Genomic DNA, 23124 nt, shown 5'->3' on the forward strand with positions numbered 1-23124 from the left:
GTCTCGATACTACATTCTTTCCATTTTTTAATATCGCATATCAAAGAGACAGATACTGTTCAAGAAAACAAGAAACAAAAACGACATACACTATTGAAGAAAAAAAGTTCATCAGTACCTTTTTCATCCTCTTAACAGAATAGAAGTAAGGTGTTGCAAAAATGCTGTGCCAGACAGCATAAAATGTCATACTCTAATGTGGTCTAAATTTATACTTTTAAAGTAAGACTAAAGTAATTTGGAAACAAAAAAATAAGTTAGCTGCATGCACTAAACCTCTCCATGTACATATTTCTTTGGAATTTTTGAAAACAACTTTTTTTCTTGATGTTCTCAGCAAGAGAACCAAATTTCACCAAAACGTGAACCAAAAGAAGCTTATGTACAAAGGTTTGATTTTTGTTTTACAATTGACAGATTTTTATGATTTGCTACACACAATTTCTCGTGGAGTTAGGGGAAAAAAACTTAACATTAACTGAATTTCAAGTTCAAAATAGCTTTTATATATTTACTTCTCTCTCAATCAGATACATTCATTGCGAGAAATTTTGCAGTTATTTTAAAAGGTTATTGATCAAACCCACTCAAAGCTTGGCTAAATGGACCTCCAGATTTCCCCTAATTTTTTTCATGAGGTTGTAACATACTAGATTCGTTCTAAATTGTGTGGATATTAAAAATGCATTACAGTGACTTTCACTGGTTTCTTGTTTTAATAAATATTCATGCTTAAAGAACTTGGAGTGCACTTTGTCACCTAAAGCAGCAATTGCACAGAAAATATATTCATGTACACTTTGGTGTCCAATAACATCTCCTGTTGTAGACATGTGTGACAATTTGGTCATTTTGTGCCACTTGCTTAAAAACGCAAGTGCTCTGTGATCTTTTTCAGTGTAATATTTTGTGCCCCATTGCCAGCATGCCACAACTTACACATGGCTGCATGCATTGAATTGTTGCCCTTAATGAGATTATGATCCAATACCACGCATGAGAATGAATTTCAATGAAAAAAAAAAGGAAAATTGTTCAAAAACAGGCTCAAAATAAACAAACAAAAAAAACCCCAGGAATTCCTGTTTAAACAGGAAGATTCTCATGTCTGCACTATTGGTTTAATGTTAAAAATGATATCACTGTTTACAATTACAAGGGTGTTCAACTTTGAAACCCCCCCCCATTTGATCAAAAAAGTCACACACAAAATGGTCCATATCTGTAAAGTTGTTACCTCTATGTACAAGCCTGATTGTAAACGAAACTTTCAAAAGTAAATGTCATAGAATGTAGTGTTTATCGCTGTATAGACACTCCTAGTTGTGTAGTATTCCTAAGATGTTTACCAAAACTGACTATTTAATGAGGTAAACGGAGGATCCCAGGTTGCTTTTTGCAAAGAGTGATAACCTACACTGACCATATGACAAGCATGCAACTGGGAATTTAGAAGAAAAAAACAAGGCAACTCCAAAACCACACAAGACTTTGAAAAGTATTTTTACATTTGTAATGGCATTTATGAGAAGTAAGAAAACAAGGAAATCAGCGGATCCGAGGAAAAGTTGCATGCCTGATAGGACTGTAAGGCCGTGTCTGAAACAGGCTTCCAGAGCTACGGCTACGTCTATTGTCAGCGCGTCCCCGCATATTTTCAATGGACGCAGACGTAGACCTAGCTCTAGACAGCTGATTCGGATGGAGCCTAACCCTGAAGAAAATCTGTTATGACAATTGACACATTTCACGGCCCTGCTAAGCAGAAAGCTTAGCAGATTTACATGCTAAGCATAAATAAGCTGAGTACCAGTCACCAGCAATATACATTGCATTACAGTTTGGCTGGTAACCTGGTTTTGCTAAGCATGAAGTATAACTTAGCAGATTTACATGCTAAGCATAAATAAGCTGAGTACCAGTCAATAGCAATAAACATTGCATTATAGTTTGGCTGGTAACCTGGTTTTGCTAAGCAGGAAGTAAAGCTTAGCAGATTTACATGCTAAGCATAAATAAGCTGAGTACCAGCCAATAGCAATAAACATTGCATTATAGTTTGGCTGGTAACCTGGTTTTGCTAAGCAGGAAGTATTGCTTAGCAGATTTACATGCTAAGCATAAATAAGCTGAGGACCAGTCAATAGCAATAAACATTGCATTATATTTTGGCTGGTAACCTGGTTTTGCTAAGCAATTATTTTCCGTGCTAATAAAATTTACGTTCTGAGCAGCTCCATGGCATTTTGGCTGTGTCCTTATTACTTGGCTACGGCTTGAAATTACACACGAGTCTATGAGAAGTGGCTGTAGCCTCTACCATAGACGCGTGTGTAATGTCAAGCCATAGGCAAGTAATTTGGATACGGTCTTACTCCACGTGACAGGTGAACGCTAGGCTAAGATAACATTTTAGTAAGCAAGTTTGTTTTTAAGTGACCATAGGATTGTCTGTTATTTTTTCCAGCTTCTCAAAGTGTTTCCTGGCATTCTTGATGTTGATCAGAGTTGCAGCTGAAGCTGTTGGAAAAACAAAAACCAACATAAATTTGAAACATTCGATGAGAGATTAAGTGTATCATTTACTCAAAATGCACTTGGAGCACTAAATTTCTGATATATCAAGGGACAAGTGGCTAATAACTGAAAGGCTGACAATAACCAATATAAATATTCATTGCCTAGTTGGATTGATAAGTAACAAATTCATGCAAAGTTTGCTACCCTCATTTTATAGTTCTGAAAGTTGCAGGTTCAATTCATGTTAAAAGATATCCACTTGTTCATTTCATAAAAGCAAAACTCGACAATGCTAGAAGTATCAAGAGATCAGATCAAAGCCACTCTTGTTGAATACTGCCCTCTCTTGGCCAATTTATGTCATTCACATAAATATGAAACCCTTCTGAGAATCACTACCTTTAGTCTAGTAAGAGACAACTGGATGTTAGTGTATTTCTATTTGAGTGATTTTTAAGTCGAACAAAGAGATTGACTGGAGCAGGGTTTGAACGAGGGACCTCCAGATTAGTATTCCAATGCTCCACCAACTGAGCTATCTAGCTCTATAGTGGCAGTTCCCCAAAGACATCGACATAATAAGGAACCACCAACAAAGGGCTGGATAGTTCAGTTAGTAGAGCACTGGAACGATAATCCGGAGGTCACAGGTTAGAACCCCGCTCTCTTTAATTTCTTTGTTCAGCTTCAAAGTTATTATAATGCCAGTCAGTCTCCATTTATGGTTAATTTGAGGATTTCTATTTGCTGACATTCTAAGACAAATGTGTACATTTGCTAACAACTACTTACAAATGTCCATCATTTGTGCAAAATGTTCTCACTTTATAGACCTATTCAAATCCTAGGCTCACAAACCTGGACTCCTAGAGATACTTACGTATTGATGGGTCTGACATGATCACCATCACGTATGTATTTGATGTAAACACATCGATGAATGCCGCAAATGCCGAATTCTTCACCTCCATACTCTGAAACGACGCTGCAAGTTTACTGCCGAGAAAACAAACAAAGAGTGCCTATAAAGTTTCTTCTGTTTTTAATCTTTAAATGACCACCCCAAAATGTTTGAAATAATTTTATCCTAGGAGTACTAATGTGTGTGACACTGACCTATTTAATCTTTTTTTAATATATGCTGGAAAAACCTCATTTGTACGCAGACTAAACATTCTTCAAACAGTTGATAAAATTACTCATTTTCAATCATTGCTTCAACCGCTTCATACCTTTCCTTTAGTATTTCCCCAATGCTTTCCAGACTGTCTATCTTACCTGCAGCTAAGTTTGAATTGCTTGATGATATTGCTTATCTTCTCAAATCGGTGAACGTCCCTCTGTGACTTCCTCTGACAGTGTGAGATTACCTAAAAGAGACAGACAAATATAATAAACTTAAAGATGCACAGCTGAATAATTCTTTTGACAGTTAGTACTTCTCATGGCAGTTGTGGATTAGTGGATGTGTGACTCATACTTGGACATTCGTTGCTTTCTTTATTTTTGTGCTGCCTCTTTTGAAGTACACTTTAGCCCAAGGATCTCTCATAAACAACAACAATATCAACATGCATCATCTAGGGCATTTAGTAATGAATATCCTTTGTTATTCCCTTGTACAATGAACATAAATAACACTAAATTTTACAACTTCTTGACAAATCCCATGCTACTCAACTCAGAGTTTAACAAAATTCTGAAATCCGTGCCACAAATACAAACACTGCAACGCCCAGGCTTTCGAGCGAGGCCGAGCACTACTTTCTTGTAGCATACTATTCCTTTAAGGACTTGATTGCATGCAAACCCCCACATATCCCCTTAAGTGGTCGTGAGAACGGAAGATCTACCGGGTTAGGAAGTCTTGAATCTCTGCAAAGGTTAATTCTTTTAGTGAGGCGGTACCGTCACTCTCGCGTCTGGGTGATTGCTTCACATAAGTTGGGGGTGTCTAATGTCATTATCTATGTGCATAATTTTCCAGATAATGAACTTCTGGCCTTTTCAACTCCATACGTGTTCATGTACATTGCTTTTTTTATGCACCATGCATTGAAAAGTGCAGATAGACACATGACCAAACTTAATCAAAATTGTTTCATATAAAATGCTGGGGCTTGAGCTTGATGACCTTTGAAAACTAAGGTACAAGGAATGTGGCACAGTGTAAAATAGTTGCAGGATCATGGAAGTCTCCTGGCTCAAAAATGCTTTGGGAGTCTAACTTAATGGTTTACTGTTTTCAAACAATTCTTCAGTTAAGGCGTTTTGTTTTGTTTTGCTCACTTGAATTTTTTCCAGTTTTTTTTTTTTTTAAAATGAGTCATGAATTAATTAAAAATATGATGTTTACTGGAGTATAATGTGATGTTTAGTGTTAATGCATATCTTTGCCATTCACTGACAGCCAATGCTGTACATTTTCCACATCAAAGGGATATGGATAACTTTTCTATAAATGTATATGTACACATTTTTGGAAGGTAGTTTGTTTTTATATCTTTAGTTTGACCTGGTTTTAGATCCTGGTAAGGTTGACAAAAGGTTTACATTTGCTGCTGTTTTGTGGATATTGCTCTTTCTATGTATACCATTCCCGTTTGTTTTCAGCATTATCTACAACTGACTATTTACATGTATTGCATGTTATATGTTCATGTATTCTATGTCATCCATGTATTCTATGTTCTCCTGATGCTTCTCAGAAGGTTTTCCCCAAAAGCAGCCTTTTAAAAAAAATATATTTCCACCACAAGTACTATTTCTAATAATGAATGGTGTATTAGTTAATCTGCTACGCCAATCAGCCTGGATTAAGTTGCAGTGTCCAGTGACCAAGTATTACTGGATCACATGAACTAACACCTGACATTGCGTAAAAGCCGACAATACATCATTCATTATGTAACACCCAACTGTTATTTTAGGCAGCATGTGTACTTATATTGTCTCACTTGTACTTCACTGTCGAACCATTGTATTCTTTCTTTTTCTCCTTGCTGGTGGATTCTGTCAGATTAGTGCCGCTTTCAAATCTCTTCTTTAAGCTATTGCCTACGTCTTTGTCAATTTCAACTAAGAACATGGTGACTTGGATGTAGCCGTATCTTTGGAAGCCTGTTTCAGATACTTAGTATTGATCACCTCCTTCCTCCATGGCATCACATTTTGTTTTCTGTTGGGTTCTGTAAGGTACTATAGAATATACCCAATTGGTGATAGTGGTTAATTTATTCTTACCAAAAATGTAGCCCTTTCGAATAGTAGGACCTCATCGGCGTCAATGATCTCTGCAAACTGCTGGAGATTGGACTCGAGTTGCTGCACGTTGGGAATGAGGAGATAGACAATGGAGGACCAGGCCTTGTAGAGGGTCTCGTCCCAGATGGAGGTACGGAAACAGGTGCAGGAGAGGGGCTTGGACAGACGCTTCAGGTCCTCCTCTCGCTCATGGAAAATCTGGGCAAGGTGAAAATAACTTAAGTCACTTATTTTTAATCTGTTCACCGCCAGGCCCCTAGTTCCTGTCAACAAAACCTAGTCAAGTTATCAAGACCACTTTGATGTGTGGAATCAACAAGTCACAAAGATATTTTAATTGATTTTGATTCAGAGCAGGGATCAAACTCTGCGGTAGGGAAACAATTTACAGTTATAATAAGCAAGTTTTATGATTATTATCCTTGCCACCTATTTTTCTGCATTGAGGATTTTAAGAGCAATCCCTAGAAAAGGCGCAAATGCATTACGCCAACTGCGGCATCTGTGGATGCTTTTGTAAAACACCTCTGCGACTTCACCTTTCTATAAGTGTGTACCACCTCCAGGCCAGTGCCCCTAGAGAGAGATACAGACACCACAGACAGAACAAACATGTTTTCATTTCGGAATACTCACTAATTCCCTCTCATCCTCTTGAACCAGATCCATCTTGTGGATGAGACAGAAGATCTTAGCCTCGGGAGAGTTCTGCAGGATGGCCTCCAGGCAGGACTGGTAGTAGTGCATGTCCTTGTCCAGCTCCCGGCTCTCCACGTCAAAGACGTAGATCAGGACCTCCACGTTGCGGAAGATGTTGTCCCGCTGGCTGGCAAAGTAGTTCTCCATGAACGCCTCTTGGCTGGAGCGGAATGATTGGGTAGGATGAATTGAAATTAAATTCTGCTTTGGAAATTTATGTGCAAAGTAAAAATCTGCCCTAAAATCTTCATGCATCTAAAGAAATCAGGCACAATGACCAATACTCAAGTCATAACAGCAAAATTGCAGCAACAACTACATGAAAATGTGCTGCTGTTTTTATAAAACCCCTGTTACCCAACTGCTTCTCCAAATAATTAGATCCAATAAGCATTGTAATAAATAAGCTCCCCAAAATTGAAGGATTGCTAACCCTCTATAATTTTCGGTTAGAAATGAAAGATGGATGGTGGTCTGTGTGGTCCACCTTTGATATTTAGACCAAAAGTCCAACAAAAATCACATGACGTTTTTTTTACAAGGACTTTAGTCCGAGTTCAGAGGTTCAACTTCAAACCAGATTTTATTGTTTCACTTTGCATGCAATTTCGTAAAATGGAAACAGCAGAAACAAAATCAAGCACACCAATTTTTTTTTTTTTAAATTTTTCAGGCTAGTGATAATCTAAAAGCACAGCATCGTTTGTAACCCCCACAGCATATCAGCTACCCTTCCAAACAATCATTTGCTTTTCAGAGGGCATCCGTTAAAAATACATCCTCAGTGAGTGGAGGCTTGATTTACAAACAGTCTTGCTTATCGCTGTTGTTTGTAAATGCCACCGCTTTTGATATCCCTAGGCGGGATTGTCTACAAATTGCGACTCTGATGAGATTATTTTTTTGAGTCTGAACGAATCCCGCCACACTTACCCGCCGCAGTCCCAGAGGTTTAAGACGAGGTTGCCTAGAAATCTGACGTGAGAATGCTCAACGTCGACTGCGGGGAAATAAACAAAGGGGAAACGTGTTTATACAAACGGAAAATAGCAGTTGGAGTGTCTCAGTTGAAGAAAAATGCAATAAAATCAAAAATATGATGGGAAAAAGTGGAGAGACATGCTTGGGTACAGGTAGGTTAATACACTTCACAAAAATATTTTTGTCAAAAATATTCAAAAAAGTTTTGACTTGAAACACATGTTCGAATGCAATTGAGAAGAAAGCGATAGCCACATTCACATTAAGACACCAAAAACAAATTAATATTATTAAACACAAATTGTTAAACTCAATGCCAATTTCATTTAAATCTGTCTTAACATAGGCTTGAAGTAATGCATTCCGTGCAGTTAACCCTACCCTCAGGCTTTTTTTTGCTAGAAACTATGCTCAATCCACCAAAATCCTCCAAAATTTTGCTCTTATGTTCAAATGAAGAATACCCACTGCCTCAATCCTTCAAAATCCTCCAAAATCCTCCCTTCATCCTCCAATCCTCTTCTTCAGACACCATTCAGCCTCAATCCTCCAAAAACAACCGATACTGAATGTTCATGTGCCCCCAATCCTCCAAAATTGTATGTTGCATTCAGCCTCAATCCTCCAAAATCCGCCCGGAAGACTTCGGAGGATTGAGGAAGGTAAGACATTCCAACTTGTAGAAAAGTATTCCTAGATTAGAATTTCTATGCAATAAAAAAACAAAAACACAGATTGAAAGAAATAAATGTCAACTTACTTGTAGCCCCTAACCTGCGGGTGTCCCGGGCGATATAGTTGGCAAAGATAATGGACCTCATGCTGGTCTTACCAGACCCACTCTTACCCATCAGTAGTACCTATCAAAAACAAAACAATGAAAAACAATGACCATTTTTGCACCTACCAAAATTAACAGTTTCCAGACTTTTCTGGGTTAACTCAATAATAATACAGAACACTTTATGATGATGCTTTGATTGTGACATTGTAACTTGGGGCCTACATGCACATGCAGATCTTCATTTTCTAGAGGAGAGAATTATATTTTCGTAAAAAAAATTGTGTCACTTCTAATTGAAATAAGCTAGAAATTGTGTTTTGGTTGCAATGATACTCCCAAGTCAGATTGCGAATTTAAAAAAAATGAATGACCTGGAAAATGATGTTAATGCACTGTGTAAACACAGCGCACAAGTAAAATAATAAGTAGCAAACAATTTATATTCCACTCATTCATTTCTTTTTTAAATTACGATACTTTGTGTAATAAACTCACCAGACCCTTGCAATGTGTGTATAACTATGACCAAACAAAAATGATTTATTTCCATTCCAAAAGGTTACGAGGATATAATATTAAACACAGTCTCCAGATTGACTGCAAGGGCGCCGATTTGGCCATTTTAGAAAGGATTTTTGTATCAATAATCTCTCAAGATTGAGTGATGATGCTCAGACGATGATATGACAACGTCAAGTGATTAGTAACTAAGCAACCGGATTCCTTAAATGCCAGCATCCTTCAGTAAACTGTTCTCTGATGGTCAAAGTTGAAATATTGACTCCCTGTGCGAAAAACATGAAGCTTGCCAGAATTCATACGATGAATTAAGTTAGCACAAGCAGGCACAGAAAATGGCCGTAGATATACAGTTTACATTAATGTTTAGTCAGGTAATATTCCAACGTCACGTGCTGGTTGTTATTGAAGTAGGTAACCTTTAAGATTCAGACTTGCCAGACAAAACAAAGCTGGCCCCAAGTCCCACACATGATTACTCCCAACATAATTACTCCAAAGAATGAGGCTGAAGTGTTGGAAGCAGTAAGCTTTACACTGGGGAATTCTTTACTATTAACTTGCCGTTTGGATTTAAGAATAATATTGTGCCATTCAACGTTTAAAAACAGATGCACTGCATTTCTGTATCACTATTAGGCCTGTAAGAATAACACAATTTTTTTTTCTTTACCGTTTCTTCCTGTTTCTCTAAAATGAAAAACTGGTGCAGAAATACCATTGTGCATGCTACAAATGTATTTCTTTTGTCTGCAATTTGAATGAGTTTCTCAACTTTAGGGTCACCGATGTAGTCCGCCTGAAGTGATTTCAATGAAAACAATGCCTCAAGTACCACAGGGAGACAGCTACCTAGCAGTACGCGGAAGGTCAACTTTTCAACAGAATTCTGTGGCTTTAAAAACCAACAGTTTAGCAAGAAAACACCGGTGAGTTGAGTTAATTTTTATGGTTAGAACTCTGTGCGACAGGATTTTCACTGCAATACTGAAGACAGTGTTAGGATTGGAGCGCAACGTTGCCTCATATCTTCAACATGTATGCCAGCCACAGTGGTCACCGGTGTTCGTATGGGCACCAGCCGTCGTGGGTCAAACCCATAAACCCACAAAGGAGGGCAGCACACAAGACAAGGTACTATAGCTATGCCGGTCTGAGCAGCACACGATACGACAGCCACAATCGTCAAGACAAGACGGCCGAGTTTGAAGAATGGCAACGTGCGAGAGAAATGGAAGCAGTGATGCTCAAAGCCAAGGTAAGGATGTACATGAACTTTTCAAAAATTCAAAAAAATACTAAAAGAAACAAGAATAGGTTACTTTTTAACTTACCTTCCTTTTTCTGCGATTTGTAAAAGTTGTTGGCCTCAAGGGTAACCCGTTCATTATGTCTTGCAGGTTTGACATTCACTTCCAGATCGAATTCCAAAGATACAAGTTGCAATCCAAAGATTCCAAATAATTAGACGAACAGTCGAAACAACAGTTCAGGAATTCTCAAAATGTCTTGACCCAAAGAAATACATCCAGGAGAAACCTGCGCAGAGTGTATTTCAGGAACAGAAGTCCTTCACTGAACCAAATGCTTTCCTCATATGAATCAGAAAGTTCACCCTGTACAGGATTCATGTGTGGACTTGCCTTTTAATTATGGAGGTGAAAATGAACCTCAAAAGTGGTACAGAATATGGACAGCTTAGTTACAACGTTTCTAAAAACACCTGTGCTTATTTAGAATGAAATCAGACACTCATTAGGAACAATAAAAAGGAAGTTTATGTACATGTACCATGGAACTTGCTTATCGAAACTGTCATTGCCCAATACATGTACCAAGCACATTGGAATTAGCACAATAAGTGCATGACTGCATACACGTAGACATGCAGGAACTGTACTTTTGTTTTTAAGCCAATAGTGTATTTCCAATCTAAACCAAGTAACCAAACAAAGCACAAGTTCAAAGAACATTCCAGTTTAAAGTCAACACAGAAATTTTGTGAAGGCTATAAAAATACGCATAATCAGACAAAGCACTATTTATCGCTAGTAATTCTCACATGATGTAGATTTACATTGTGTATGCCACAGAAATTTGCAATAGCATTCTGAAAAATTGAAACATTGATCTTCAGTCTACATGTACATGTAGGTGAATGTACCTGCATGGGAACCTGTCGAATATGTGTGTACAAAAATATGGACTCAATGTATTCTTCTCATGAGAGGCAATGAAGGACACTTTGTGTATTCTTGTTTGTATACATACAAATGGTTTGGAGTGTGAAGGGTACTCTTCCATTGAAATTGTAACAATACGCAAGAGAGTAATAAATAGGAGAATCGGCACACCGTGGCAATGGTCCTTCAGCAACACCCCACTCAAGAGTTTACTCAAATACACATGCCTAGTAGGCCCTACACGTTTGCAGGTCAAACGTGTAAAATATTTAATAACTCCAAAAGAAGACGAAAAGTACTGGGATTTATTTTTACCCTTAGAAAAACATGTAAGTCCAGGGAGGCAGGATTCTGGTAAGTCACATCACATGATATATCGACAAACTTTTCTGAAGTTGTACTCTCCACCACGAAAAGCACTAAATGAATCCCAATAAAATGTTGCACTTTTACCATACAGAGCAAGGCAATGCACACTACAGAGTAGACACAGTCATAGATTGCAGCAACAAAAACACACTGTCCATGTAGCATCAGTTGAGAAGCTAAAATCTCAAATCATGAGCATGATGAGTCCTCTAAGCCCACGGCCACCATCTCTGAAGACTACCCACAGCTAATCACAAACACACAATACCTTAACGCTACTCAAGGTTCAAACCAACAGTACTTGCGGGTTACATGTAAGTACTGGTACATTCAGCGCCCGTGAGACAAGATACTGCACTGGCCAACACCAAAGTCACCATCTCTTAAATATTGCATCACCTCCAAAGTTCTCCTCGTTCATGTCCTTACACGTTGTACCTAGCTCATGCCCTTTGCATGCTGACACTGCAAGTACCAATCAAACTGCCAAAAAAATACTCAAAACAATACAAACCACTCGCCAATTTATTAAAAAAACAGTTATTAATCCACAATCACGTGAAGTCAACAAGCTTTTTGTGCAACTCCCACTGTTGATAAATTTATATTACTGCACTTTGCGCAACGTCCAACCAGAGTTGCACTGATAAAGACGACACGTGCTGCACGAGTTACATGAACTTTGGAAGAGTTTCAGATACGGGTCCTTGTACCTACCTGTTAAAGGTCAACTCAAAAGTTTCAAGTTCAGTTCAGAAATAACAAAGTTATAAAAGTTGTGAAATACATGTAAATTCAACAGATTACCCACCCAGTACACACACATGGAGTGTACACGTAGGCCCTAGTAGTAGTAGTAGTGAAAACATTTCTGTAAAAAAACATAGCAGCATAGCCATAGGCCAAAACAAGTAACTAACATTAAATTTATGTAGACTTAATATTGGCAACTTTTTGGATCTTCATCAGTGGTAGTCCGAGTAACTTACGGATTAGCTTGGACCCTACTATCCCCAGACCATGTCCGAATGTTAAAAAGGCGATAAGTTGGGTCCAAGTTACTCGGAGTCGGAGGTAAGTGGGTGCTCGTGAAAATACCGGTTTACAGTTAGTATGATTTGCCGTCGCTGTGGCGCTAAACAACCAACCAAAGACAACATTTAAAAAATGGAGTTCTGGCACCCTAAGTTACTGACTGGGTGTGGGTCTATCCATGCCCATATCCATGCCCATATTAATGACTATACATACATACGGTTAGGACTAGCCCGAGTAACTTTGACACACTTATCGCATTTTTAACATTTGGACATGGTATTGGTATGGCGATAGTAGTTTTCAGTCTTAGTAGGGCCCAAGTTGAATGTCAGACACGGCTTTCCAAATAATTAACGACCCAACCATTTGTGCAGTTGTGTGTGATCCACAATTAATCATACCTTTTGTCATGTTGTTTGTTGTATAAAGTCATGAAAGTGTATGTTCACAAGTTTTTAATCTGGAGCTGCCAATTGCCCTGTATTCAATAGTTGTGCCGGAAATTATACATGTAACAGTAATTTCGATCATCAGTGGTCTTGATCAGTGTTCCTTCCTCTAACCCAGTTACACCTTCCTCCATGGTTACACACGATCACAGCAGTAGACATCATATTCATAACATAACTGGTCAATACCAATTTACAGTGCAAAAGAGATTCGCGCCACACTAAATGAAAAGTAAATGACCGCAACAAAATTGCCACTTGTTAATACATTACTCAATTCAACCCAAATCAAAAGGCAACATTATAAGCATCATACCTTCTTCTTCATTCTGTCAAATTTGCTGTCTTCCTTGCCGCAGAATTTCTTGATTTACCGAGTAATTTATTTGCACTGTTTTATGCGTAGAAAGGGATTCCGTCCGTCGCCATCATTTTGATGTGAGGTAATATGTCGGGTCACATGAGGGCAATGGGAGATACCAAAAACCACTTTAGGGGTGTCGTTCTCGTACGTGCCCGTCTACTGAAGATAGCACATAGCAAATCATCGTGCTTGTTTGGTATAAGCTGATATTGTTTTTTTTTTATCCTCGGCAACGCCTAGGATATTGTATTTCTGTGATCATAGAATGTTTTAATTTAATTCTTAACTTTTTGTTCATTGTTTCTTGTAAGAAATCCCTGGAGATTGTCAAATAAAACTTAAAAGCAACACAAACAAAACGGTACCAATTCTACGAAAACAATAGATGTAAAGAAGACATGCGTTTAGATTAATTTTTATCTTTTCCCCCCTGAATAATGAGACGAATTGATACTATTTTCGGTGGAATTGGCCTCAGCAACATTTGCGGTGGGTTTGGGTCGTGATCAGTGTCTCGACATTTTGTATTAGTAAAGAAATAAAGTTGGTAGTCCTAATATTGTACAATTAAGTTTGGTATAATCTATAAGTTTTGGGTATAATGTAAAAGTTCTTGTCTGAATAAAGTTAATTAATTCCCCCCCCCCCAAAAAAGAAGAAGTAAAATATGCAACCCATCTTATACTTTGCTGCCGTGATAGAAAGATCTTTTTATGAAATATTACCCGAAATCTGACAAAGTTATAGAATTACTATCAATAATTAAACACTCAAAAAAAGTAAACAACTTGACCACATGATTGACATTAAAATGTCAATGTGATTGGCATTATTTTTGTGTGTGTGTGTGGGATACTCTGCAAAGTGCCCCACCTCCTTTTATACAAAGTGGAACTCCCATAATTCCTTGCACACGGCAATTTCAAAATGGCCGACAGATCACGGTGGATTGCGCGAGAGAAATCTCTTTAGTCACAACTTCCCCTCTGAATTAGTGCTATAATTAACAATTTTCCGGTGCTTGAAAAGTGGCCAAGAAAGATGGCTGGGGAGCGGCCTCATGCGAGGATGCTTCGGAAGAGCATGGAGGTGTCTGCCTCCGCTGTTAGAGAAAAAGTTTCTCTTGCGGTGCGGGAGAGTCGTTCCTTCGGGGTAAGTCGATTTTGACGACACTAACTCGCATCAGACTTTCCAGTGTTTACGATTTTAACGCTGAAGTTCCGACATTACACCACCTCGTTTGTCACCTTTTGTTTTGTTTATAATTAACATAATTATCTTTCTAGCTAGGGGTTGTATTTTTGGGTCAATCTGATATTAAAAATGGACGGAATTAAGGCTTTCTTTTGCATAATCGATACCCGGAACTGCGTTAACCTGTGGGATGGTTCGAAGTTGGCGACCGGAACGGCGCCGCAGGCAATGGGGCCATGCGCGTCGATTTGCCCGCGGCCGGCCGACTGGTGGAAAATCGCGGCTGGCCGATACTCCCGGTCCCCAACATGATAAAACATACTCGGGTGCAAGCCATGCCAGCCTACTTTTTTTTAATAGATGCTTTACGAGATGCAAAACAATTTCAGTCACATAATGACTTATTAAAAATTATTAATAGGCTAGGCCTATGTTATTTTTTGTTTACCATGTTTAAACTTTAAATTGATTTCGTCAGGAAACAAATTTCTCATGTGTAGTCAAATCTCAAAATCTGTAGCCCAGTTCAGTTGACTGTTATAAGGTCATTGAATAACTAACTGTCGATAGAGCCTATCAATTTGAATTTGGTCAAAAATTTGCCAAATCTTTAACATTGACATAATTTTTTTTGCAAATAAATTTTTTTTTTTGTAAACCCAACATGTTGGTGTGTGGAATCCAGATGGTTGCCAACAAGATCGTTTTGATTTTCGGACTAGATTTCTCCATAAATTTGTTTTTATTATTTGTGATCACGTGACGATTAAATAATACTGGATAAATTTCATTCTTTCAAAGTAAAATAGTATTTGCCATCTGACATGCAGTAAATTTCTGAAAAATATTCAATCCCCCATTTTACGGCAAATTTGCAATACAAAATGAACTGAACATCCCCTTGTGCTCTAATTATTGTGATTATCTTGAATTTCTCTGAACTGTCACTTTACAATGAAGTTACTTAACTTACAATGTAAATATACTGTTCGCAAATTAGAACGTTCATATAATTGTTGAAAAAGTTGCATCGTTTCGTCAATGATGTGGGGATTGATTTTGAAAAGTGAAGAAAAGACAGCTTACTGGCTAAGAACACAAGTATCGTAAGACCATGCAGCATTATTTTTGGTGATTGTGCTGATACTAGTTCTACAGTCTCCGTCTCCAGGCTACTGAGTCAATTTACAATTATTGAGTTTCAAGAACATAGGTGTAGGAGCTAGATAAGCCAATGTAAAAAAATTCCCTGTAGGCAGTTTGGTGTTAATACAATGTAGCTTATAAACCAAGATAATAAATTCTCTTGAGGGCTGTATTTGAAAAGATTTGCTTGTAACTTTAGTGAATGTTTCTTAAGTAATCTATTATATAAGGACTATCATGAAAGTCCTTTTGTGATTACATGTTCATAAATTTATGTTAATTAGGAGGGATTACAGCCTGTTGGTTCATTCGCAGTTGGTAGCTGTACACAGAATGTGTTAAGTGTTACTTAAATAACCAGCAGCGTAGCCAGGGTTCTCATTACAGGGGCAAGTGGGCGGGGGAAGGGGGCTACAGGTAGATGTTATAGTGGGGGGTGCTCAGTTTCTGTTACAGTTGGGGGGGGGGGGGGGTCGACAACTTTTTTTATGGGGGTGTGTATGCCCCCAATTTGTGCCCCTTCCCTACGCTGTGATTGTGGTAAATCTAATGATTGACAAGAAACCCGTTTTTACGACAGTAACAAACACACTTAAATGTAATTGTATCTGTACACGTATGTGTACCATAAACTTGGTAAGTGCGAACTATTTGTATGGTAGCTTCAAACATGTTACTTTCGTCCGACTGTCATTATGTAATTTTTGTAAAAGAAATTACCACCATCATCTTTGTAAAAGTTGGTGTCCTTATTGTTTCACGACAAACTCTCAAGAAAGGGAGGAGTTCAGTTATTTATGATCATGCAAATGCAATACTGCAGACTGTGCGGTGCAGGTGAATAAGGAAGCAACTAGTACTACTAGTTGTACTAGTAGTAGTACATGTAGTAAGCAGTTGCAGTCATGCATGTGTTTGCATAGTTTTTGTGTACATGTACATGTATGAACACTGCCCCGACAGTGCAGTGGGGATATAACCTATTGACACTGCTGTGCAAAAAGAGGTCATGTACTACCATGGTACCAAAAAACTACAGCAATACCAAAGCACAAACAGCACTTGATATAAATAATACATGCCTTTTCACATTGTAGTGTGTGCAACTGGCTTTTGATATAGATTCAGAGAAGGAATCCGGCTTTGATTGAATCGGCCTACCCCTGAATGCATTTTCTGAAAAGATTATTTTTGGCAATTTAAACCCCTGGTTCCTTGTTGGTACACATACATCTGTACGAGTGTTGTGTACTAATTATATCGCAATAACTTAAGCTTGAAACCATCCTTATTCAATCATAAAATTCAATAGTCCCTCTATTGTGAGGGGAAATTATATTCAAGTAAATGTAATGTGATGCTTCACAGTGTGAACAACCATTTGTACAAATGGTTATGTACATGTAAACTGCTTGTCATAAAAGTTGAAGGGTAGGTGTAGTTGAAAAAATAAAATGGGATTCGACACAGGTCACCTGTATTTTCTTGCTGGTACACAACATGCATATGAACCTTCATCGTAATTTACTAATGTTTATTTGTATGACTGTGGTTCATAGGCATTCAAACGAAATATGTACATTCAGTGTGCATGCATGTGGTTTCCAAAATGGACCTTGACCACTTTGCTGTCAACTCCCCTATGAAATTAATCTAGCTGATAGATTGTATCTTGCGCATTCTATCAGTTGGCCCTGTGCACACACTAACACACTGTACTGATGCATTTGCAATTCATCAATGGGCCTCTTGTTAGTTGCATTGGTTTCACATGCATCTTTGAAAAAACCTTTGATCCACACTGTCAACACTACACTGATTAAACTGTGCACCAGTGGCCACGTGCACATCAGCATGCAGGCCCACATACAGCAGACTGTCCACTTTTTTTCCTAATACCCGGTACATATACCTAGATGAAGTGCATAAGTGATCAGTTCCTTCAAAATGAGTCTTAATGACATTTAGCCCCTTATTTATTTTTCATATGCATTAGGCCTACCGGTACATGTATAACAAGCGTTTTGATCCTCATTTTGATGTACCGTATGTGGTCAGTTTGTCACCTTCATGAAATATCATGGACATATAAATGTGGATAAAAACAAAATCTATAGACAGTTCCTATTGTATTGATTTCCCTGGTGCAAGATTTGTTCAACAGATTTACTCAATAGTAACTGTGGCGACTTAGGACTCATTTTGTTGGATTGGCTCACACATACACTGTACATTGTGCATAGATCTGACTGTACATGTACATACATGTATGGTTTTTAGCTTTGTGCATCTGTACATGTGGTCAGTCAACCATGCACCTGTCAGTTTTACACCTGTCAAGCAACGCAGACCTCATCCATTAACATGAGCAATCATGTGTAAATCTTATACATGACTGACATGAGAGCCTTAAAATTTTATGTCCACCATACTGTACTGCACATGTTTCAAATTTGCTTTCTGTTAATTGATTCATTGGGTTATTAATACACAGATAATAAAGGTTTTCAACCTATAAATGATAATTTTACAGTCCGTATACATCTATATATCTTAAATTAATATTTGAAAATTCTGATTTGTCGGCCATCAATATTGCCATACATGTACTTGTACTAAAAGTAAAATGTTCCTGTATGTGTGGATGTATGTAATTGTGATTTTGAAATTATGATTTCTTTGGTCGCTTCTATAAAAAACAGTACTCTGATTATGCGGGTATGCTGTAACCCCAAAGGCTAAACCCATCATGCATACAACGGAGTATTTTCAAGAAAAACACAAGGCCATCATAACGTCTTCCGAAACTGAAGTGATGCACATACGGTAACTCATCATTATTGGGTTTCATAGACTTTCATTTTTCAAGGAAACAATCCCAGCACATAAAAGTTCCAAGAATTCCTTAATCACCTATTTCAAATACCGGTATCTTCCCAAAGGATGTACTGGTATGTACACATTGTGCCTTTAAATGATACCCATTCCCCAAAGTAATATGCCCCTGTGAAGATGAAGATGACGCCGCCGTTAATAAACATGATGCAAACGCAGACAGTCCTTGCCCCCTCGGCGAGACGGTCAAATCTATGAGCAATTCCTCATAAACAAGCCATTGATGAGAGGGTAGTGTCGTGAAATCAGCCGGCGGAGCCCTTCACGGCACTTGTGTGACTGAGAATATGCGGTACACACTCGGAACCCCACATCCTTCTCATACTGGCATCCTCATGAGCCAATGGATGTGATGTTTATTATAAACTACTGTCTACCCTGGATTTGGTGGATTTTGTTTCATTGTGGACATGAATCCTGCACTGCACAGTGATTGCTTAAGTTAATTGACTTGTGAACGACACCTCATTGATTTGTATGCAAGCGATCGTCTAGACAATGCTGAAGATGATGTTTGTTCTTGTGAGATGCTTCCGGCTGGACACATAATTGGATATCACTTTTGGAAATGGTTGCACTTTCTGGAGATGTTTCATACATTACATGTAGGTCACAAGCCTAAATGAACCCGGATGTGATAACGCATTGCAAACTAGTGCAGAGCAACGTTTCCTAAACTTATCTGACAAGATTAATTTCAAGGATGTGCAGTTGTATAAGACGCGATCTGCAATGATGATTACTGCATAGGAGTCTGCATCAATCCTACTTGCAATGATGGAATGCTTTTTTCCCCTTCATTCCTCCATAAATCACGCAACCTCAAGATATAGAGTGTATTGTAATCAGAAGAACGAAGGCTTTGGTAACCAGATATTGTCAGTGTTATCCTCTATGCATCAGTCAATATTTTTTTCCCAAGAATGTGTTAGGAAATGTATGTACTGTACATCACACCGATACATTGTACCATTGATTTGAGTACATACTATAGTCTCATTGTGCTCTGTACACAGCCACGCTCACGCATGTGCACATGCAAGTGCTTCTAAAATGTCTGGACAGAACAACGCTTCTTTCTATCCGATGTCATCCCAAACCGAAGTAAACACTATGAGGTACATGTACGCGCTGTTCCTCAGATGCTCTGCTGTCATAACATCAAAACTCCTTCTTTTGAGAAGCGGCTGATATAGACAACGTGTCTTCATCATAGCTGAGATTTTTTCCAAGGCTTGTTAGAACACGAGAGTTTCAATCCAGACGGCACGTTGGAGGTTTCGGTTTCAGGTCTCTGGACTCTGTGGATGTGTTCATAATGGAGAATGAGGCGGAAGACACCTTTCAGACGCTGGACTCTGTAAGAAAGAAAGTTGTGTTTTGTTTGTCATTTGTAACGTGTGTGAGGTATATTACACCTGTACCTTAATTAATTATATGAATGAGTTTGTTATTACTATACTGATTTGTATAAAGTATCAACATGTATTTGGTGAGCAGACGCATGGATGTTGACTTCTATGGAAGAGAAAAATGTATGAAGATACTAATCAGTTGTTTTCTACGAAACTTAATTTATACACACAAACACCTCAATTGTATTTTACAAGTTGTCCGAGCTGTCATTAATCATGCCGATTTTAATATCCTTTCACCATTATCCTGGCAGGATTTTAACAATCACCCACGCATTGTGTATTTAGGTATTTTTGAGAGTTGAAGAGCTGTTTTCTGTAAGCATCTGACTGGACTGTCAGACGAGAAAACAATGGCCACGTAAGTAACACTCCCTACTGCCCTTTGCGTCTGTCACCATACATGTATGCGGTACATCACTTACTCAATTGCTCAGGAAATTAGCAGAGTTTGTGAAAAGCACGCTCAAGTTTACAGCTGTCAGTGACAAGTGTTTTCTGCTCCATTTTGCTCTCTGATGAGAAAAGCCCAGACAACCCAAAGTTGTCTATAATTTTAAATGTTCTGATTCATTGCGATACAGGTGCGGGCAATTTACATTAATATTGCTATGGTGTAGAAAAACACTGTAGATCTCCTTAGAGAAGTCAATTATTTTTAATTTCTTTTTTTTTTGGGGAGGGGGGAGGGTCAGCAACAGTGTTTCTTGGAAATTTGTTATCGGGTCTGTGCCAATTTTTTTTCAACCTGCCTCTTATTATTAGGTTAATTTATGAATCAGTTACAATTTTATGTTTCACAACCATGATTAAAATGAAAAATAACGTTTTATTTATTTTTGGCACACTTGTCTCTATATTCAGTAGTCCTTTCAATAATGTTTGCACTGTTTGTAAAAACATGTGCCTCAAAGATAACACTGGGAGAAACAGGGCCAAAGACAACATGGAAAGTGGAAGCTATCAATGCCCAATGAGTTTCGCAAGCACATTGACACGTCAAGTTTCTCATTCGCAGAATCGAATCCCTTTAAATACCTGCAGTTCTTGAATATATAAAAAAGTACAGAGCGAATGCCGACTGACCTTCGTCATAATGAGATTCCAGACGGCTGCACTCTTGATTTAATTTCCACGGTATTATGAGGGAATTATCCATGCACCACTCGCTCTATTCAAGACAAAATATACAAAGTAGGAAATCTATTTCTTCCATTGATGTTTCTCAAGTTCAACATACATACATACGTGTACATGTACATTGATTTGCCCAGCATTTGAATTTCTGCATTCCAGACGCTCACTGGCTAAAGTCTTGCAGCAGAAATGTACTGGATCGAAAAGAATTTTATTAAATTTTACCTTGAAAAAATTATGAAATTCTATAATCCCGTTGTTGAGAAAACAGTTTGTTGTTTGCTCTGTCCCACTGCATTAAAACAGAACAGAACAAAACAAATACAACATGAAACATAAAAAAAATACAAATTGTCTGACAGATGTTGATTTCGAGTTTTCTGTGGACATGTATTTTTCAACCAGCTGATTTGCAAGTAATTTTCACGTGCCTGAGAGTGACATTGAACCGCGCACAGTAAGGTTCTATTCAAAGTCTCGGTTGTGCATTGACGTAAGAACACAAGCTGGCTCCCGAGTACAGCTTAATGAAGCTAACACTCCGGTCTGATGAAAAAAAAACTTGAATAAAAGGGACTAACACCTCATCCATGCATCGGCATGCAAGATTTATGGCCGAGAGGGAAGACTGTGCGAGTGGACATATGGAGGACATATTGTGTCAAACAATTCCAACCATTCTGAATTATAAACACTCCACCGATGTGGTATGTGATGTACCGATTTTTCAGGTCAACTCCAACAAGATTCTTTGACAAATTTTTGTATTTTCCTAAAAATGATTAAAAATATTAAAGCTTATTTTTTTCATATTTTCCATTGGGTCTGTAAGTATTTCTAATATTAAATAATTGATCCATTTACCACTTCTCTCCCTCTGGTTTCCTTCAGAAGAATTTTGTAAAAATAATTAAAAACAATTATATACATGTATCAGAATTAAGGCTGCTTAAATAGAAGTGTGAAGCTGAAAAAGGTAAATATTTTTAATTTAAATACAGGCTGACATTACCCAATACATACATGCACAACGGTGTGAAATTTGAACCCTGATGTATGTATCTGGACCACGCACTCAATATCCACATTGGCAGTCCTGATGTTTTGGAGAGATTGACTGTAATCCTAGCTTCTCCCTCCTGTCATGGTGAGGAATCTCTCACACCTGTGCCTCTCAGCCCTATCAGAATCCTTCGAATGTAATTGGGGGATCATGATCCCCCCCCCCCCCCCCGAAAAAGAAAAAAACCTTATTATGTACCGGATATCTACAATACTTGTGCTCATTGTAGTAGGCTGTCAATTTTCGAGTATATTCGATTATTCAAAACCGTGTTTGACCAAATATTTGAATATTTGAAACACGCCGATCATGTCAACTGTTAGCCGTGCCGATCAAAATTTGCACGCAAAGCCTTCCAGTTCAAGTTTGCGTGCGGCACGGTGATTAATATTACAGGCTGCTTGAGTGTTTAGCAATAATTATTTTATAACTGTCATGAGCCTCAACCTGTAAAAGGATGGGAACAATGAACGACAGTCAACAAAAAAGTTACGGTCGACAAAAAAATGGCATCTGACAATAAAGCGCCGCAATTTTATGATTAAAATAACATCATAGGCAAGTGTGTACATGGGTATTTATTTTTTCTTCGAAAAATCAAACCGGTAAAAAGCTATTGAAGATTTGGTTAATGGTGGAATATTTGAATATTTGTTATTCGGGACATCCCTACATTGTGACCTACATGTACAGTGTAAAATTTATTATTGGATTTGGATAAGATTTTAAGTTTATTGAATTTGCAATATTTGAATTTAGGCAATATACACATGTACATGTAGATGTTTTGGGGGCTAGACACCGATAAAATGTAGGCCTAAAGTGGGTCCTAGCTCTGTACATGTATATGTAATGTCTGATTATATTTTTAATTTCCTTGTAAGGAATTCCCCTCCCCTTTTTCCCCTTCACCGTTGCAAGTTTAAATATTGCTGTCTTGTCGAATTAGGTTAAGGCAACCAGATCGTGTGCAAGCCATTGGCATTTTATCTGGTTTCCTCATATTGTATATTTTGTATGTTGTATTGTAGTATTTATTATGTGAAACAACAGTCCTAAAACATTGCTCCACCCTTTTCATTTCATTGACCATGAGTATTCAAT

General features: G+C 38.0%; 2 protein-coding genes across 3 annotated transcripts in view; one reads left to right on the plus strand and one right to left on the minus strand.

The window, feature by feature from the left end:
* Positions 1 to 1099: 1099 nt before the first annotated feature.
* LOC119723422 (ras-related GTP-binding protein A) lies at positions 1100 to 13279 on the minus strand. Of its 2 annotated transcripts, none has more exons than XM_038194043.1 (8): positions 13123 to 13279; positions 8225 to 8324; positions 7417 to 7483; positions 6421 to 6643; positions 5764 to 5982; positions 3799 to 3890; positions 3401 to 3516; positions 1100 to 2520 (listed from the first exon to the last, which is right to left on the minus strand). In XM_038194043.1, exons 1-8 carry the CDS (start codon positions 13132 to 13134, stop codon positions 2432 to 2434), a joined length of 918 nt encoding a protein of 305 aa, XP_038049971.1. In that variant the 5' UTR covers positions 13135 to 13279; the 3' UTR covers positions 1100 to 2431. The 2 variants fall into 2 exon arrangements, with proteins under 2 accessions (XP_038049971.1, XP_038049970.1); XM_038194042.1 differs by lacking the exon at positions 13123 to 13279 and adding an exon at positions 10102 to 10237.
* Positions 13280 to 14069: 790 nt separating this feature from the next.
* Positions 14070 to 23124, plus strand: part of LOC119723424 (dedicator of cytokinesis protein 9-like) — a 78575-nt gene continuing 69520 nt past the window's right edge. Inside the window, exon 1 of the mRNA XM_038194063.1 lies at positions 14070 to 14322. Coding sequence (XP_038049991.1) covers positions 14212 to 14322 — 111 coding nt within the window. The 5' untranslated portion in view covers positions 14070 to 14211. The remainder of the gene's footprint in view (positions 14323 to 23124) is intronic.

The sequence above is a fragment of the Patiria miniata genome, unplaced genomic scaffold, assembly GCF_015706575.1.
Source record: "Patiria miniata isolate m_02_andy unplaced genomic scaffold, ASM1570657v1 HiC_scaffold_17, whole genome shotgun sequence".
NCBI lineage: Eukaryota > Metazoa > Echinodermata > Asteroidea > Valvatida > Asterinidae > Patiria > Patiria miniata.

Coding starts and splice junctions, on each gene's coding strand:
- LOC119723422 (XM_038194042.1), bottom strand. CDS start 10,176: ATGTCAAACCTGCAAGACATAATGAACGGGTTACCCTTGAGGCCAACA. Junction 8,325..10,101: donor CAAATCGCAGAAAAAGGAAG/GTAAGTTAAAAA, acceptor TGTTTTTGATAG/GTACTACTGATGGGTAAGAG. Junction 3,517..3,798: donor CAATTCAAACTTAGCTGCAG/GTAAGATAGACA, acceptor TTTTCTCGGCAG/TAAACTTGCAGCGTCGTTTC.